Source organism: Anomaloglossus baeobatrachus, chromosome 1 (assembly GCF_048569485.1).
Source record: "Anomaloglossus baeobatrachus isolate aAnoBae1 chromosome 1, aAnoBae1.hap1, whole genome shotgun sequence".
In the NCBI taxonomy this organism is placed as follows: Eukaryota; Metazoa; Chordata; class Amphibia; order Anura; family Aromobatidae; genus Anomaloglossus; species Anomaloglossus baeobatrachus.
The window spans coordinates 356098456-356118841 of NC_134353.1; the positions used below are offsets into that span (position 1 = coordinate 356098456).

Consider the following 20386-nt stretch of genomic DNA (forward strand, 5'->3'; position numbering starts at 1 on the left):
GAAATACTGCGGGTGCATTACATAACCCAAAAGGCATGACGAGGTATTCATAGTGACCGTCTCGGGTGTTAAAAGCGGTCTTCCATTCGTCACCCTTTCGAATTCGTACCAAGTTATACGCACCCCGCAGATCCAACTTCGTAAAAACTTGAGCTCCTCTCAGTCTGTCAAAGAGCTCCGAAATTAAAGGTAATGGGTATTTGTTCTTTATTGTGATTGCGTTGAGACCCCTGTAATCTATGCAGGGACGCAAATCACCCTCTTTCTTCCGAACAAAGAAAAACCCAGCTCCCGCGGGAGAGACAGACTTACGAATGAACCCCTTCTCTAAACTCTCTCTTATATAGGTCGACATGGCCTCCGACTCAGGTATCGACAGGGGGTAAACCCTGCCTTTAGGTGGAACCGAACCTGGGATAAGGTCTATGGCACAGTCATACGGCCTATGGGGTGGAAGAACCTCAGCACCCTGTTTGGAGAACACGTCAGCGAAATCCAAATAGGGTGTAGGTATGGGAGAGAGATCAGTTGATGCAACCGCAACGACCTTAGGTGGTAAGGGAAGACATCGGGACTGACATTTCGAACCCCAACTAATAATGCTGTCAGACTCCCAGTCAATCTGAGGAGCATGAGTCCGAAGCCATGGAAGACCCAGAAGGACGTTGTCTATACCCTCAGGCAAAACAAGAAAAGAAATCTCCTCTATGTGACCCTGAGACAGGGAAAGGCGCAAGGGAACTGTCCTCAATGTAATGGAGTCAGACAACATAGTTCCATTAACAACACGGACAGGAATAGGCGCCTCTAACATGATAGAGGGAATATTGTGTCCCTTTACAAATCCTGAGGACACAAAAATCCCGTCAGCTCCGGAATCCACAAAAGCCATAATAGGCCATGTATTCTCAGATAACGAGAGCTGACCTGGGATACAACACTTAGAGGGTGCAGAAGACGTCTCTAGTAACCCCCCTCTAATGGTTACTAGGCCAGGGAGTTTCCCTGACGACTAGGACACTTGTTGGCATAGTGCCCAGCCTGACGACATACGTAACATATAGGAGGACCAGACTTGCGTAGTCTGGAGAACGTATGACCTAACTCCATAGGAGTGGGAGATGTTTCAGATGCTGAGGAAGATGGTAGTGGACCCTCAACAACTGGAATAGCCCGATGCTTAGGGCGTGAGGAAGAGACCTCGAGTCTACGTTCCTTATGGCGTACATCGATCCTCGTTGCTACTGTGATCAAGTCCTCCAGAGAAGCAGGGACCTCACGAGTAGCAAGGGCATCCTTGACATAGCCTGCCAACCCTCTCCAGAAGATAGGAATCAACACCTTCTCTGGCCAATCTAGTTCTGCCACCAGAGTTCTAAAAGCAATGGCATAAGAACTAGTGGATAACGAACCCTGAGATAGATCTAACAGTCTCAGGGCCGCATCATGGGTAACCTGCGGACCCATGAATACCGCCTTAAGAGCATCAAGAAAGTCTTGATGTCTCAGAGTAACCACATCAGAGCGCTCCCATAGGGGAGTCGCCCATTCTAAGGCTTTGTCCTGAAGTAAGGAGATGATAAAGCCTACTCTGGACCTCTCCGTAGAGAAGCGAGAAGAGTTGACCTCTAGGTGTATCTGACACTGACTAATGAAACCACGACATGATCTGGCATCGCCAGAATATCTGTTTGGCAGAGCAAGTCGAGGATCATGTGCAGATGTCACCATGGTCTGAGGTTTATCCTCTATACTCTTGAGCCGTGACTCAAGTACTTGTATGTAACGGTGTAACTGCTGATATTCTGCCATAACTGCCAGACCCTTGGCTCAGTCCTAATGTTACGGGGGGCTGTCTGATAATAACCGAAAGGAGTATCAGACAGTCAGGGTCCACCGTGCAAAGACTTTGCTGCAGACTATGGCAGAGTGCAATACCTCTGTTAACTCACAGAAGGATATAATAAGTAAGTAAAGCAATTCCTCCCTTACTTGGAGGGTGTGTGGAATGATCTCTGTTAATAATCACAGAGACAAAGGCAATGTGTGCGAAATGGCACCTACCTAGGTCCGCTCTTCTAGTGGTGCAAAAGAGACGAACAGCAGCATAAGCCGCACAAAGCTCCTACCTGCGTTCACTCCACTAGTGTGCGAGGACACGAACCACTAGATATGGCACCTGCCTAGGTCCGCTCTTCTAGTGGTGCAAAAGAGACGAACAGCAGCGTAAGCCGCACAAAGCTCCTACCTCTGTTCGCTCCCCTAGTGTGCGAGGATACGAACAACTGCCAGACGCAGTATAAGGAACGTTACCCTAGCGGCAACGTACACCTACGAGTAGAATCACAAGGCCCAGCCAGACCATGTGCCTCAGGCACCTGCCTATGTCCGCTCCCCTAAGAGGTAAGGATACGGACAGCAGCCGAAGCTGTAAGGTATAAGAACGCTACCCTGCCGGTAGCGCTCACCTAGCATAGACAGAGGAATGCCTAGAGGAACGCGCACAGAGCGTCTACTCATATGCATGAACCAAGAGGACTGAGCACCATGCGGCGTGTGTCAGGGTCTTATATAGACTCTGTGCCTCATCCAAGATGGAGGACACCAGAGCCAATCCGCTGCCAGAACGACAGGAGTGACGTCATGCTGGCCTATCACCGAGCAAGACGTCACAAGCACATGACCAGCGACCAATCGGCATAGAAGGTGTCAGAGACATGTGACCTCGTGTCAGCGATGATGTCACCCGCACATGTGCAATGGCTCCAAGATTGGACTTAGTCTCCGGCGCTCGCACATGTGCAGTAGCAAGAAATCTGGACTTAGTCTCCAGCGCTCGCACATGTGCAGTAGCAAGAAATCTGGACTTAGTCTCCAGCGCTCGCACATGTGCAGTAGCAAGAAATCTGGACATAGTCTCCAGTGCTCGCAGCAACCGTAACAGTGTAGCACAAATACTACACGATTGTGTGCACTGTCCTAAAGGGAGAGGAAAACAACTGTACCAACAAATGGCTGACTTGCCTACAGACAGACTTTCTACAGAGCCACCTTTCACCTACGTGGGCCTAGACGTTTTCGGACCATGGATGGTGTCCACACGTAGAACTCGTGGCGGCCAAGCAAACAGTAAGCGGTGGGCTGTGTTATTCACCTGCATGAGTGTTCGAGCCGTTCATATTGAGGTGTTAGAGTCCATGGATACCTCCAGCCTAATCAACGCCTTGAGAAGGTTCCTTGCAATCAGAGGACCAGTGAAACAGCTAAGGTCTGACCGTGGAAGCAACTTCGTCGGTGCATGTAGAGAACTGAACATCGACACCAAACCTATCCAAGATCAGCTGGCAGAGAAAGGTTGCACCTGGATCTTCCATCCCCCTCACAGTTCTCACATGGGAGGCTCCTGGGAGAGGATGATCGGGATTTCACGCAACATCTTGAACTCCATGCTAATGGATGTCAATTCCTCAAGACTCACACATGAGACTCTAGTCACTCTTTTAGCTGAAGCCATTATCAATTCAAGACCCCTTGTGCCGGTGACCATGGATCCAGAAACACCAACCATATTGACTCCTACTATTCTTATTACCCAAAAAACTGACAACGCGGTAATGCCCAGCGGAGAGTTCACCCACGCGTACGCTTATCAAAAACACTGGAAACGGGTTCAATACTTGGCTGACTACTTCTGGAACCGATGGAGGAAGGAATACCTCACCATTCTTCAAGGAAGAAAGAAGTGGCGACATCCAAAGCCGAACCTCAAAGAAGGAGACCTAGTCCTCATGAAAGACCAGACCACAGAAAGGACTGACTGGCCTATGGGATGGATTACTAGGATACTGCCTAGTCAGGACGGCAATGTTCGGAAGGTGGAGCTAAAGGTCATCAGGAAAGGCGAGACGAAGTCCTTTGCAAGGCCAATCCACGAACTAGTTCTGCTGTTGCCCATAGAGAGTGTCCCAACGGGATGAACGCTACCGGACCTGAACTTTGAGCCATCCTCCTTGTTTGGACTCAATTGATCTTGTTTTTGCATTTAACATACCTTTCCTTTCAGGTTGTATTATGGACTCAATAGTGAAATCCCCAAAGTGAATTTCAGACGGGGAGTGTGCTGTTTCTATTTGTCTTAGTTAAAACTGTTATTTAATGTTTTTCATGCTTGTCTCTGCTGCCATCTACAGGTCAGACCTTTCGGCTCCTCTGTTTCTTTTGTCCAGCCCATGGGAGTGTCTGATGACCCTCTTGCATCACATCCTGGTATGTTCATTCCAAACCAGAGTTTGTGAGAACAACATCCCTTATTGGAGCTGCTAGAAGCAAAGTCTTCTGATCGTAGTAGCTTCAGAGACAAGCATCACAGGAGAACTACAATGCCAAGTACTTGGACTGCTGTACTTCTGCATGTCCTTAACCTTTGGAGAAAATAAACCACCATTGTTTCATCTCAGCATGTGCATGTTTAACTCTGGAGCGCTCTGGTCCTGTCTGCCTCACCTATAGGAAAAACGAAGGTAAGATTCTCACAACCTCTCACAACTACGCGCCTTCAATCGCCTTTAAGTGGGGACAGAACAAGTAGATCAAGCAAAAATTGACTTGTGCAGTTTCTGTTTCTTAGGAAAGATCAGGCAATAGTCAGATTGAGCTCCAAAACATGCAGAAATACAATATGGCAGTAGGCACTTTATACATGGCATGCCAACAAATAATGAGATGTCCAATTATCTGTTCTCAAGGATAAAAGCTTTGAAGAAAGTCTCTATCAGTGTAGCTGTTTCCAAAAATGGTTAAAGCACCACTCCAGCATTTTTTATTTTATTTCACCATTGAAGTGGTGCTTTAAATCTAAGTCCCTTGCTCCTAGTCCTATGCTTATCCATCAGTGTCTTCATCTTTTTTTGGCGCCGCTTCAGTCAGTTTTCTCCAGTTTGTGACCTGCCAGCAGCTCCGATATTTCATGGAGCATGCCACATGTTATAGCTCAATATAAGTCTATGACAGCCTCGTACAAACGATTCACTTTGTTGAAGGACCTGTGCTGATGTCATACCCATGTGACCTCACACAGGTCCTTCAACAAAGTGAATTGTTTGTATAATACTTACCATAGAGAACAGTTAGAGGGAGGAACAACAGGCAGGGGTGTGGGAATCCATATGAATACCCACCCATATATTATCTGCTCAGTTGCAATTGTCACTCAAGAAACTGATGATTTTTTAAAGTTTACTTTCTTGGATTTGAAAGCCTAAACATCCAAGCTGACCACTAATGGTATGTAGATAAGCAGCCTGATAGTGCCAGTATAGCACTGGCTTTACCTTATATACAAAAATCATGATGATTGGTTCAATTTAAGAAAACAAGCAGGTTACAAATGACACACCTTGGCTGAATCAGAGTTTAATAAACCTTACTACTCATATCTAGAGTGGTGTAGTGAAAACCCCAATAAATGCTTGGTCACACAGGCATTGGCTAGAAGGTACTTTTTGTGCATTGGCCCTTTAAGAGCCCTAGCTTCAATGCATGAATATAAGGATTGTGGGGGCTTGGATAGAATATTGAACAGAAATGTGAGCTGATATTTTGTTGCATGTGAATAGAAATATTAATACATGAGGTATGTAGATTGCTCACGTCAATAAACTTCATTTCTTAGTCAAGAAAGCTGAAACTAAAATAAAAAGTGGGTTAGTAGAAAACTATGACTGGTTGTAGAAGCAGACAGGTAGAAATAGGTAAGAGGATAGGGCTTCTGATAGGAAGTGGTTATAGCATTAAAGTTTCAGTTTTTTCTCACGGTTCATGTGGCTTCCAAGTATATTTCTGAGAACAAACCACACACATCTACAGGCTGACAGGTAAAAAATTATAAGAAGAGAATTCTGGGGCTTATACTATTTAAAGAGGTTACATGTTTAAAAGTCTTTATTACGTTAAGGGAGTTTTCTCAGATATCTATATAGGTGCTCAGTACTATCTATAGTGCCAGAATAAGTAATAAAATGCATGTGCATCTGTGGTATCAGCCGGTACGGGGCAGGCAGTAGTAGCTGTGTTTTTAGGAGTCAACAGGCCACAGTGCAGCCGCTCGTTAACCCCCCTTCGCCTCAACACATACAGGAGGACGCCACAACAGTTCAGGCGACACAGCATACTTATTCAGCGACAATAAAGCCGAGGCATAATTTCTTCTTTTAAACAAACTGTCTTTATTTCTCTTTCACTCCTGCATTACTTCGGTCCACATAACACCAGCACCATTACATGTCCCATTAGGGTTCCCCCTACACTCCATTCTGGTATTAAATTTATCAGCTGTCCATCCTTGTGGCACCTGGGTTCTGTATGACACCTCTAGGCCTTTCATCCCTCCACTTAACTTCACGCTGGCACAGACTGGTTCATAAAGTCTGTTGGGCCACTTCACCCCACCCACAGGGCATGCTTGCGCACACGAAGAACCACACATGACGGCGCTCCCCTGCCCGTGTCCAGGCCAGGATCCAGACATACCCTTCTCCTTGAGGGCGCACTGACCTTCAGTTATAGTGAGGGAATCTTGGAGTATTTGAAGCCAGAAAGAAACGGATGCCAGACCCCCGACCGTCAGCACTATACCCCGCTTCTGGGGATGCAGTTCACCAATCCTATAGCGGATCCCACATGTCACAGCCACAGGGGTGACCTTTAGGGTCAGGATCTTCAAAGGGCTTCTATACACAACTCCTATTGGGGAACTCTACTGATCCCTACTCCCTATCTCTCTCTTTTATACGACTTACTCTCCTCCTCTTTATTAACTCTCTCCCTGCTCACCCAGGTGCTTGGACAGCCATGCTATAACACTGCCACCTGGTGGCTATTTACACAATAAACATTCATATTTACACATCAGACCTAGACTACCCGTGTGCCGGCTACTTCTACAGGGGTGGGCGTAACCCTGATGCCCTCTACACAATTACCTTGTTGCATCCCTTCCATGCCCCATTGTCTTCTGTTAGCCTTGGCTGTCTGGGGGTGGATCGGGGTGGTAGCCGCTGGCGAGGGGCTCAGCAGCAGTCCTTCTTTGGTGGTCTGTGCCCCCGACACCGCCACAGAGCATGGGGGAAGGGATTGGTTGAGATGATCCTGGCTGGGTGTGTGGTCTTTGTGTGTGCAAGCCATACCTGTTAATAGGCCATTGTGTAGATCAGGATTCTTCCCACTGGAAGTCACAGAAACAGATACTTGTGTCTTTCTCAACAGTCTTTTTACTAACAGTTACGCACACTACTTTCAACACATCAATACTGCGTGCACAACATTTGAACACGTTCTGTACAGCGTATTCCACTTTAAGACACACTTTTACTGCTAAGTAGCGCATTCCAAGTATTATTGCTGCTGTTTGTCCGTACTCCTCCTTATTGCTTGGCACCACAGTCCCACATGATAAAGTCATATAGTCTTCCCTGGCCAGGGTCTCGTTCCACCTACAGGGACCCATTCTCTATAATTGTGTTGACCTCCGTTGGACTCACCTTGTCTACCATGGTTTTGATGCCGACCTGTTCGCCCAGGTCTATGGCAAGCTTCTCCTTGAGGACTTGTACTGACCGGGAAACCTCTCTAGAGTTTGGGCATGGTACTCATCACTGCGGGACAGAGGTGACCCTCTACCCTTTCCCGCCTGGCGTCCTTCCCACGTGCTCTGTTCCCGGTTTGTCTCTGAGGATCAGGTTCCGCATGCCAGAAACACCCCATTTCTTCGGCCTAAGGTATTTGACTGTCTTGTACACATCTGATGCTGGTTATACTACCCACTAGTACAGCTTTCTACACTCTAACTACTACTGACTAAACCAAGATGGAGTCAGGCTGGTTCCTGCAGCTGGTTACTCCTCACGTGGGCGACCAATAGAGATTAACTGTTCCCTGCCTATTGTCCTCATGTCACTAGGCAGAACCTACTCTTTACACCAGGGAGCAGTACCTGAAACGTGGCCACTAGATGGCCACATTTATACTTGATCCATAAACAAATTGCATACATAACAGCCACATAAACACAGTTCACATTACTACAACAGCGATAAGTGTCTTCAGAGCAGGGCCTAGTCCACCTTCTTACAGCTGTAACCATTTCAGCATAGGGGCTGACATACCATTTGTGCAACGTGTGCAGCCCAGGGAGGTAGGGAGGGCCTACCTACACCAAAAGAACAGCAAATAGCTTCTATCACAGGCACATAAATGAGGGCACTATGAGAAAGATTTGGACTGCAAAGGGTCCCTCTTTTAGGTTGTTGCATAGGGGTCCTCTTCTGTTTGTGACTGCTGGCATGCACTGAGAGGTACCTCTGCCCCCACTCTGCACTGTTCACTTCGTTTGATGCTGCATCCAACACAAGAATATAGCAGCCACACAGATATAAGCCTACAGGAGAATGGCAGGTAATAGAAGTATAATAGAAAACTGGTTATTAGGATGAGGTAGGTTTCTTTCTTTCCTTTAAAAGAGACTTTTCAGTGATTACCATCACAAAATTACCATGAAAGTTCAGACCTTTATATACAGTAGATAACCAAGGATGCACCATTCACATTAGGTGTTGTCACAGTTCACCCATGCCTCCCAGCTTTTGAAGAACAGAAAATGTGGATAGAGCCATGGCAAATTGTGACCTTACAACTAGCGACACCCATTTATTATTTCCTTCTTTCTACCTTGGCAGGAGGAGAAGTTAGAGGGGGCATGGTAGCAGTGAGGGACATTCAGGAAATACCCGAGACTGTAGGGCGTAGACCCAAATCCAGGACTATCCTGCTGTATCCAGGACAGTTGAGACTAGAGATGAGGAGATTAATTTACATTACTCCAGTCCAGCATCCAGGTCAGTGGTACAGAGGAGGCCCACAAATGTTTTACCTTCTGGCAACCCCGACGTGACTTTTGATTAGCCAGGATGAGATCTGTGCATCCTCCTCAACTCTAGTTGGCACCTATGGATTTAATTTTTGTTCGTTCATTCATAGTCGTAGCTACCAGAATGTTCTCATTTTTATGTAAGCTTCACTATATGACTTCTAGTTTTTTTAAGTCTGTAAGGTCGTGTATATTGCATGAATACTGTGTTTTTTGGTTTCTGCAGGTGTCAACACCAAGCTACACAATAACAATCTTCTTTGCTTATTGCATTTGTGCTTCATTTTTTATGCCTTTCCCCATTATTTGATGCATGTTTGGTGCAGATGTAAAGTCGCGTTTGTGTTTTTTTTATAAAAGCTTTGAATCTGCACATAAAAAAACAACTACAATTTTTTTACATGTGTCTTTTTAGGCTCCACATAGAAGCCTCTAGAAGAAAAAAAAAGGATCAAATCTGCAAGGTTCAGCCACATTTTTAGATGTACAGTGGGTGAAGTTTTCATTAAAGCACATCCACTTTGCATAGACAATTAAACACAGCAGAATTTCTGTGCAATAAAATAACATACAGTGACATAGAAATACACTGCTATGTACAGATGTATCTTTATGTACCAGTATAATTTTCTTCTGGTACCTGAGTGTATAAGGCTATGGATACATGGTGGTGACACATGTCTAGTAACACTCAAATAGCAGTGTCACATTGCATCAAATGATATCCTATAGTGTCTCGTGTGAGCTGAAATCTCCTGCGATTGCCACACACAGTTGGAAATGTTTTCAAATGTGTTTGAATTCTCTGACGCTGGTCACAAGTTGTACGCAACTCGCTTGCAAAAAACTTTAGGGCAAGTCACATACAGCTAAATCATGTCTGTAAAATAGCTGAACAACAAGTTGCAGGCACAATATATTCATGCAATTTTTATGAGAATTCTTGTCGCTCGACACATGTCTTGTGGCCTAAAGTGCATGTGTCATTTTAACAATGTGCCTAGTGCCTACTTTCAGAAAATATATACCGTATTTTTCATTTTCTAAGACGCACCGGATTATAAGACGCATCCCAAATTTAGAGATAAAAAAGGTTAAAAAAAATATGGAGTCCGTTTTATAATACCGTGGTGTCTTACTGTGGAGGTGTGGCAGCAGTGCTGCTGGAGCGGGTCACAGGAGGCAGGGGTGATGCTGGAGTATGGCGATGCTGCGGGCGGTGCAGAGGGGGGCCCAGATGCTCGCTGTGGGCTGCGGATTTGTACTGGGGCAGAGAGCGCTGCTTTGTGCTGGGGCAGCGGGCACTGCTCTGTGCTGGGGCAGTGGATGCAGCTGGTGCTCGCTGCGGCAGGTAAGGCATTGGCCATTCTGAAAATGTCGGCAGTGCGGGCTTCAAAGAAATGGTGGTCGGAGTCGGCATGTGCACAAATGAGAGCTTGATTGGAGAGCTCCATCTGCGCACGCGCCGACTCTGGGCGCTAATATTTGAATTTCTTACTGCTGACATCTTCAGAATGGCCAATGCCTCGCTGCCCACCGCACAGAGACTCGCTGCCCGCCACACAAAGCCGCACAGATCAGGGACGCCCGCTGCACAGAGTCGCACAGAGCCTGCACCCTGCACTCGCTGCACAGAGCAGCGCCGCATAGAATGTGATGCCCTGGACTAGCCAAGTAGTCACAGGTAGGCCCCTACACAAACACCTCCCCCCTTAATAAGGTGACAGCAGCCAACCTACAAAACCTTGGCCCCATCCACCGAGGAGTTCACAGGCCCTCAGGCAGGAAAAACAGTGAGTTGAGATTAGTCTTGACAGTGGAGTGGAGTGAAGGTCAAATGCAGACCTGTGTCCAGGTCTGCCATAGTCTACACCAGGTGTCTGGGTTGGAGTCCAAATAAGGAATAACGTTTGGAACACCATTCTAAGTCTGAACTGGGTGCAAAAACCTAAAAAACATCACTATGGGGAGATAAGGTATGCACACCAGTGACTATGTAAGGGGAATACATGAAATAGCAGAAACTGCTGTGTGAATACTGACTTGAAAAATCCAATAGCTATATGCAAGAGTGAAAATGTGAAAAATGGAATCTGCATTACTGCCATGAACATATGAATCAAGAGAAATTTAGCTACTGAATTGATCAATGCAATAGAGCCCCAACACTACGCCAAAGTATTTCTCTACGTTGGGGTCCCTAGCTTGTGTGTGTCCTCTCATGCAGTTAAAAAACTTACCGTGTATGGGAAGCTGAGACCCAGGCTATTTATGCGTATGATATGGATTCAGAAAATATATACCGTATTTTTCATTTTCTAAGACGCACCGGATTATAAGATGCATCCCAAATTTAGAGATAAAAAAGGTTACAAAAAATATGGAGTCCGTTTTATAATACCGTGGTGTCTTACTGTGGAGGTGTGGCAGCAGTGCTGGTGGAGCGGGTCACAGGAGGCAGGGGTGATGCTGGAGTATGGCGATGCTGCGGGCGGTGCAGAGGGGGGCCCAGATGCTCGCTGTGGGCTGCGGATTTGTACTGGGGCAGAGAGCGCTGCTTTGTGCTGGGGCAGCGGGCACTGCTCTGTGCTGGGGCAGTGGATGCAGCTGGTGCTCGCTGCGGCAGGTAAGGCATTGGCCATTCTGAAAATGTCGGCAGTGCGGGCTTCAAAGAAATGGTGGTCGGAGTCGGCATGTGCACAAATGAGAGCTTGATCGGAGAGCTCCATCTGCGCACGCGCCGACTCTGGGTGCTATTATTTGAATCCCTTACTGCTGACATCTTCAGAATGGCCAATGCCTCGCTGCCCACCGCACAGAGACTCGCTGCCCGCCACACAAAGCCGCACAGATCAGGGACGCCCGCTGCACAGAGTCACACAGAGCCTGCTCCCTGCACTCGGAGTGGAGTGGAGTGAAGGTCAAATGCAGACCTGTGTCCAGGTCTGCCATAGTCTACACCAGGTGTCTGGGTTGGAGTCCAGTCACCTCTGGCAAGGAGGCAGACGGTGGTGGCCACCTGCAGGAGCTGGGATAACAGCCGTTGGAACCATAAGGCCCGGGGCGGGTGGTGGCCCACCGGTACCGAACCGGGGAACCGATTGGAAACAACTGGGCTGAGTTAAATCAACTAATTGAGGACTGGACTTTAGGCCCTTTCCCACCTAAGACCCGATTGAAGACAACAGCCCAACCATTAGGGTAGAAAGCCACCGCCCAGGCATCGAGACCCAACGAGCCAGCGTCTGCGGGCAAAAGGGCTCTACCGGCACACACCAGGCTGGGGAGCGGACTACCATTGCTCAGGCATAGGAGTCACCATTTCTACAAAAGTGAGGTGCAGGAGAAAGGCGGAAACCACCAACCTGAAAAGGGGAAAACCGCAGCCGGCTGCGGGTACCGTTCACCATCTTGTTTGGTTTACCAGAAGACTCCAGCTCCTTTCAGAGTGACGTGACCCCTGGGTCCGTGAGGAGCTCAAGCCACCCACCGACGAGCACGAATCCGAGCGGCTCAGCAGCTGGCCGAGCCCCGGGGCGGTACAAGAGCAGCGCACACAGCACAGCATTACCCTGCCTCCTGTGGCCTCTCTCCACCACCTCCGGGTAAGCTACATTTGGATTTTAAGACACCTTTCTAATTTTCCTCCCAAATTTTTGGGAGCAAAAGTGCGTTTTATAATCCAAAAAATATGGTAGGTAAGTTGGTTCAATGTCATGTTTTTATTTTCTATTTTAGATTTTATTTGTACATGTCAAAAAATGGTAACTGTCTTGGTTATTAGAGGCACAAAATGTTTAAAAAAATCTGCTCTGGTAGCGAAAAGATTAAGTGTATTTTCTTAATTTTTGCATTTTTTTTATTTTAACATAAAGCAAATCTGTTTACTTCTCTCATTTCAGGAAGATCAGGTTGATACAGTGTCACACCAAACTATGTTTAGTCAGTAGTTCTTACGAGATAACAAACTGCTCTAAACCACGCTAATTACAAATGGCAAGAGTATACAGTACACATAAAACCTTCTGAAATTAAGAATTTTTCTCATAATAAACCTTAAACAGTGCATGAATATGTATAATAGATTTGTTTGTTTTACAAGTTATTAATGGCATGTGTCTTTTCTCTATCAGCCTCCTCAGAGATGATGAATGTCAACATTTTGGCACAGGAAAACTGACTTATAAAATTTTGACTAATGATATAGTGCACATGGAGGAAAACATTTCGTTAGCAGTAACTGCAGAAGAAAATGGGAAGAACTATACATCTAACCAAATTTTTCTTATTTTGGAAAAAGCAGGTGAGTACCAACTACCAGGGTAGCACGCATAGTAATGACTGCGGGCACTAAATGAGAGACCGGGAAAAATGTTAAGGTTTACTATAGTGCCCCATGATTACCTAGGTTGAGAAAGGGGCAGGATGAGACGTAGTGCTAACGACTCATTTATTTCATGATGGTCTCTGACATGCCTAACGAGACAAATCTTACTTCATTCCTTAATTGGAGTGAGACTTGTGCCAAGGCACACGCCACTTTTAAGACATGCCGGATTCATTAAGAGCCCTGTGCCTCTGACTCCAACATGCCACTCTCATCAAGACTAGATATGCATCTGTATTTGTATGCTTCATCTGTATGTGGTGTGACTGTGAACATATAATTTGTTTAGTACAAGATCTATTGGACCTCTATAAAGCACCAGGGTTTATATCTTTCCATACATGGGTAACACATTTCAATTTTTAAACTGTTCCAGCAATATCAGGTACATGTAAGTGGGGGATCCTCTGATAACCACTCCCACCAAAATAATAATGATAAATGTCCACTTGGTGTGCTTATATGCCTATTAAAACCTGTGAAATAAAGTTATGGGATTATTTAAGCTGAATAGCGGATGGCATAGTAGAGAAATTGATAAACTATATGTGTATTGTGGAATTTTACACATTTTGTGGTTCTTAGAAAAAAAAGAAATAAGATGCTATTGTTGCGCCCCTGAAGCTTCAGTCGCCTCAGAGGTACTGCACCTTATCCAGAGGTGTGGTATCCCATGCTTGGGTAAGGAAGAGGTCATCCACTGGTAGACACAGAACACACACACTCTCAGTTAGCAACACTCCACTGGACCGGGGCTAGGGCAAGTTGCATCTTTGATATCGCCATTGGTATGCACAGTCAGAGCAGGCAAAGGGGTAAAGTCTAGTTGGCGGGAGCAGTCTGGAGTAGAGAGTCGAGAAGTAGCAGTGGAAGACCTGTGGTCTGGAGTTGGTGCAGCTCGGCACAGGTACAAGAAAGAAAGAGTCCTAGAGCCCACGGGAAGCGATCAAACTCCCGTGGCCTCATTCCACATACAACATACCTGAGTGGAAGGACTTGGCCGCAAACGGTGATCCGGTCCCTAGACAAAAAGAGAAGAACCAACGTACTCATCTAGTAAAACCGGAGGCTAAGGATACAGTTAGTACCGAAGCCAACTCTGCACATGCATCCGCTGGAAGGTGACCCATAGAGGGCCAAGGGACAGAGCTTCAAGCCACCCTACAGGGTCCGCGAACACCGGCTCAGGGCACTGTGTGCATAAGCACGGGACAGGCGGGTGAGAAGTCAGCACAAGCAGTCAACCAGGAAAGAAACATAAGCAGGGTGTACCGATCCTGACCTCCAAACTACCCGGGATCGACTGGAGCCCATGACAGTGGAACCCAGCACTCCAAAGGCGGTCACTGACTTGTCATGTTACCTTGGAACCTGCTACAGTGAGTAAAAACCTTGAGACTGCACCCCCGTGTCGCTCCATTATTTGCCTACGCCTTAGCCTTGCACCCTCACCAACACCTACTACTACTCCCTGGGGCCCAGCTCTACCTGTGGAGAGCTATACCAACCAAGCTGCATCACCATTTGCCCCAGCGGTCCCCATCTTACAGCGTCAGCTACCTCTGGCCCAGTACCACAAGTGGCGTCACAAAAAGACTACTTTAAATCCCTTGTAAATAACCCCCATTTCATGACCACCGTCGGGGTCATGGAACTGGGCCCCGCCGCCGTGACATCCCCAAGGAACAGAAGCCACAGCCCGGTAACGGGTCGCCCCTCCACGGCCCCGGTGGGTGCGTCACTATATATGAAATGCCATCTTACATGTATCAAAATAATTAATATTGAAATTGACACACGATGTAATAGTGGCTGCAAAGCAAAGTAACATGTTTAATTGTTTGTTTTATTTTATTTTGTTTTTCTATAGTGGAGATATCAGCAATCAAAGTGTTGCCACCTTATAAGTTAACTTTTTAGTTGTAATGGGTATTTAAAGAGTTTTCACTGGTGGCATGTTGTAGTGCTGGCATCCCTGCACCCCTTGCTCTTCTCCCCGCAGTGACGCCTGCTCTCTCCACGCTACCCGACATCTCCATGGCTCTCCACAGGGTGCCTCCTGCTTCCCCCTCCACCCTTCTCTTAAAGAGCCAGTACGTCACACCCAGGAAGTGCCTCTCAGCCAATCGCTGAGAGGCACTGAGTGCTTAAGGTACTCTCCCACTAAGGGAGGTGCCTGATCAACGCCTTGTTTAGTTAGTGTTCCGTGCTCTAGTCTAGTTTTCAGTTTGCCTTGTCTGTTCTGTCTGTCCTGTCCTGCCTGTACCTGGTCCCAGTCCATCCTGTCTTGTTCTCACCTGGTCCCAGTCCATCTTGTCCTGTTGGCACCTGTTTCCAGTCTGTCTGGTCCTGCCTGTACCTGGCTCCAGTCCTTTCTCTCCTGTTGGTACCTGCTACCTGTCTGTCCTGTCCTGTTGGATCTAGTGACTAACTATTTCCATCCTGGCTATGCCATCTGCCTCAGCTACTCCATGGGTTCATGTCCTGCTAGTGACTCTGCCTGTCCATCCTGGCCGTACCATCTGCCTCAGCCACTCCGGTGATCCCAGCCATGCTAGTGACTCTGCCTGTCCATCTTGCCTATGCTGTCTGCCTCAGCTACCCTGGTGGTCGCTGTCTACACTGGAGACAGCCTGTCTGTACTTGTGTTTGTCTCTGCCCTAGGAGTCAGCTGCCACAGTCACAGTCTCTGCTTTGAGAGTAGCCCATCACCTTGTGATGGGTGCTTAATCAAGCCCCTCCAACTAAAGGGTAAGCCTGGGATCCCATTGGGTCCACTTCTGCTCGCCGCTTTACAATCTCCAGCTGTGAGCATTACACATTTACTTCTCCCTCTATGAGTTGCCCAATCATAATCAGGCAGCAACACTCAACGAAAAAAGAATACACCCCCACCAAAGATTAGTTTTTTTCAGTGTGTGTGATGCAATTATTTGAGGGTGCCAACCTCCTGTGGTCAGGCAGGGACAAGTCAGGGTCAGAATTAGGTCTTCTTCTAGTCTGACTATTGACATGTTGATTGCAGGTATTACATCTTTCATGGTTTCTTCATCTCCATGTGAGTGGTAGGACTCAGTTGTAACATTATAGCCAGCCCATTTGGTGTATTCTGGGGCATCCATATGGATCCAGTTTACTCATAGACCCCACAACTACAAGCCTTGTCCCTTTAAAAAAGGGCTGGATGATTTCCTCAGTACACAAAACATTGTTGGTTATAAATGACTTAGTGACTAAATGTACAACTGGTGGAGGAAGGTTGAACTAGATGGACCTAGGTCTTTTTTCAACCTAAGTAACTATGTAACTATGTAACTATGAGATTGCAGAAATTAGGGACCTACAGCAGCATACGTGTTTAGTCACTACTAATGACCAAGGTCATAAAAATTTCACATTGGAATCTAATTCCAGATTGCTTTGACAGAGACTGAAGTAAGTGTTCTACTTTCTCTACCTCATGTAAATTATATTTCCGTTTATGTCTGGAATCCTCTTGGTCAGAGAGTCAACAAGTAGGCATTATTTTGTCTTTACACCATGGAGATCCACGGGCCTGGGCTATTTCTTTGCCTAAGGATTCGCCAGAGTTGACCTCTGTAGACGCATTTCTCTTGGCTCTCTGCATCATTTATGATGGCCTTGATAAACTAATATTCATAGATTAGTTGAGGGAGGTCTTAAAGTAGAGAACTACTGCTTAGAGTTTAGATGTTGGACTGTGGAGACCTCTTGGAATGACCCTGCTCTTCGGAGTCAGTTCTGTCAGAGACTGTCAGATCAGATTAAGCATAGAATTGCTTATATTTTCTGCAGGCAGACTTTAGAGGAGGCTATGACCCTTGCTATTTGTCTAGACAGATGCCTGAGAGATCATGACACATGTAAGGGTATTTTTGTGGCATCTCCTTTATCAGGTGAGACTGGTGAACCTATGCAAATTAGTTCTTGCAGGGATTCCAGATAGAATATGGAACACAGCACATCAACTCGCTTTCGTTTATAGTGTGGTTGTTGTGGTCACATTATAGTTCAATGATTCAAGTGCATTAATTTAAATTAAAAAAAAAAGAAAAGAAAGAAAAATATTAAGTATAAAGATGCAAGCCCCAAGAGCTTGAAATTATCTCTGATACAAGCCTCAGGGTTTTATTTTTACAAATGTAATCAGGTTCTTCTATTGATCATAACTTCAATATTAACTGGGGTTATAAAGTCTCTATTCTTAATCATCGCATTCAAGTTTCAGCTTTGATAATTCTCCATTTTGTAAAAGCCACATTGCATCTGTGAAGCCCCGCAGGTGTTGTGTCGGTGCATACCTTCAGGGACTCCACGTAGCTGGTTCTGGTCACAGGTAGGGAATCTTCAGTTTTGATCGTGACGCCACTCTCAGATTTGCGGTCAGAGGGGACCGCCACTGCAGATTAGGAGGCACCTGGGGCTGATGGTGGGTGCAGTCGGGTGTAGTAGCCTCCTGAGAGTGAGGCAAGCCCCAGGGCCCTTTGTAAAGCTGTAGTACCACAAGTCGCAGAATGACCACACACAGGCAGAGTGTCTTTCAGGGTTTTTACTCACTTCAGGTGGCAGGGTGAGTAACCCGGGCGTAGCTGGGATGAACCAGGTGGGAACCAGGTATCCTTCCGGCTGACTGTATGAGGGTGACTACAAACTCGCCTTCCTTAGCCCTTGGTGGTTTGGGGTGACCCCGACTTTGAGTCCCTATGGGGGTCACCCAGGGAAGATGCTCCAAGCCTCTCTCCCCTTCTTGTGTTGCCGTGTGCTTGTTCCCCGGGCCAGGCCACTCCAGCCTCTTGCCTCCTGTGACCTATGGGCCCTACTTGCGGTTACGTGGCTGCGGCTTTTGGTTGTTGTGGTGTGGGCTGTAAGAGCCCCACACCGGCAGGTTTAGCAGGGAAAGGTGAATCTATCCTCGCTTCGGGATCTGCCGCCCGGTTGGGCCTGGTGCTCTCTAGAAGTCTCCTTACTTCCCACTCCGTGCACTCTCTAGCTGAAGCTGGCTTTCAGGCAGCACTCCTAGTTGACCGTTCTCCCCCGTCTGTAGCCACTGCGCGGGCGCTGTTAGACAGCAGCAACCCCACAGGTCTGCTCCTCACTGAGCCCTCTGGAGTTCTCTGCTCTAACTGACTCACTGCTCCTCCTCTCCTGTTCTTGCCTACGCCACCTAGCAACCAGACTCTCCACCACACCCCTTGAGAGGAGATGGAGGCTTTTAACCCCCTGCCACTATTCCAGTGGAGGTATAGGCTTTGCCCCCTCCTGGGATCCCCAGGGGTCCTCTCATGGGTACATGTGTGAGGCCTGGTCACTATGCGCCTGTGTTCCACACCCCGGTCAGCCTTCTGGATTACCTGTATTGTACTGTCCCCAGCATGGGTGCAGTACTCAGTGGTGCCTGACCAGGTCAGGGGCGCCACATTCCCCCTTAGTTATCACCAGCACGTCCTCGGGCTGCAAGACAACATTTTAAAATGCATAAAACATTAAAACATGTAAAACATTTAAAAGCACCAGGTATCATACATCACCACCCTCCACCCACAAGTCCGTTAACCCACCCAAAACCCTTTCACGTTGGCCGCGACTTCAGCCACTTCTGGCAGGATGTAGAGGCGGCTTACATGGGTTGGTGGTTTCAGGGTATACCTGGCCTGGTGGATCCGCGCCTTCAGCCTCTTCTGGCAGGATTCAGAGGCGGCCTCCACAGTTGGTGCTGACCAGGTACCCTCTTTGTGGTGGTGAGCCAAGGCCCCATAAACAGGCGTGCTCTCTGGTCGCAGGTGAGCCAAGGCCCTTTTCTACGGACGGGCCCCCCCTGGTTGCAGACGAGCCAAGCCCCTAAACAGGCTGGCCCTGGTGGTGGTGCCACTGGTGTAACTATTTACACTGCGAGAGTTTGTGGCTATAGCAAGTTCATAGCCTTAAGGTTTATGGGTTTTCTCACATCAGTTTATGTGGGCACATTCTTGAACTTTAAAACGTTGCAAACAAAACTTTCAAAACTTTAACTTCTGTACTTCTTACTTTACTTTACTTTACTCCTCTTTTTCACTAGGGCGAGGGCACGTTGGGCACTGGCACCTGTGACTTTCTTGCTCTTTGTCTCTTTCTTCATCTGTAGGATCTTTATCTTTCCGTTCTTGGTCTTCATCTGTTTCTACATCTGGTTCTTTATCTCTATCTTGTCTTTCTTGTCTTTCTTGTCTTTCTTGTCTTTCTTGTCTTTCTTGTCTTTCTTGTCTTTCTTGTCTTTCTTGTCTTTCTTGTCTTTCTTGTGGCATGGGATGGCTGTAGGGTTTGCTGGTACGTAAGGCTACATCAAGTGCGTACAATCCCCTTTCACCTTGGTGCATGGTAAACTGTACCAAATCTCCCATTTTCAGATTTCTGCAAGGGTGTCCTCTTGGCAGATGAGCGTTCACATCTCTGCGGTTTACAAATATCCCTTCTTTTATTCCTGGTGCTACAATGAAGCCATAACCACTTTTCAAGTTGAAGTCTTCCACTACGCCATAACACAGGGGTCCTCTAGCCTGGCTTTTGGACTCTCTCAACATACGCTTCTCCTTTAGGTCTCTGGCGGTGACTGCTCTCTGTTCAGGAGACTGTGGTGCTGGAGCAAACTGTGTTCTTCTGCGCCGTGTCTTGCGGGCTGGATCCATGCCTGTGGGCTCCCAGGTGAAGCTCTTAGGCAGCTCTTCTTCTGCAGAGGGGGTCAGGTCCTCCTCGTCCCAGCGGGAGTATGGCAGCATTTCCGGCTCTGAAGACACAACTGCTACTGGTGGCACTGGAGTCGGAGTCAACCCTTCTGCTTCCTGGCCTCCTCTCCCCCTTAGTTCTTCCTGGCACTCCAGCTGTGGCAGTGCCGGGGATGGCTGCTCTTCGGCCGGCCCAGGTGAGGGACTCCTTGGTGTAGCTGCTGCAGGAGTTAGCAGGAGACTCTTTGGGGTATGCGGAGGGGGTATGTACTGGCTCACCAACCATTGTGGAAATTTGGCCTCCAGGTCAGCCTTCATCTGCCAATATGCAGGGTCTTCACCCACCGTGGGCTGCCT

General features: G+C 47.3%; 1 protein-coding gene across 1 annotated transcript in view; it reads left to right on the forward strand.

The window, feature by feature from the left end:
- The window catches only part of IL12RB1 (interleukin 12 receptor subunit beta 1), a 159687-nt gene that overhangs the window by 34976 nt on the left and 104325 nt on the right, over nucleotides 1-20386 (forward strand). The window contains exon 3 of the mRNA XM_075352434.1: nucleotides 13057-13226. Within this exon, the coding sequence (XP_075208549.1) occupies nucleotides 13057-13226 (170 nt within the window). The remainder of the gene's footprint in view (nucleotides 1-13056; nucleotides 13227-20386) is intronic.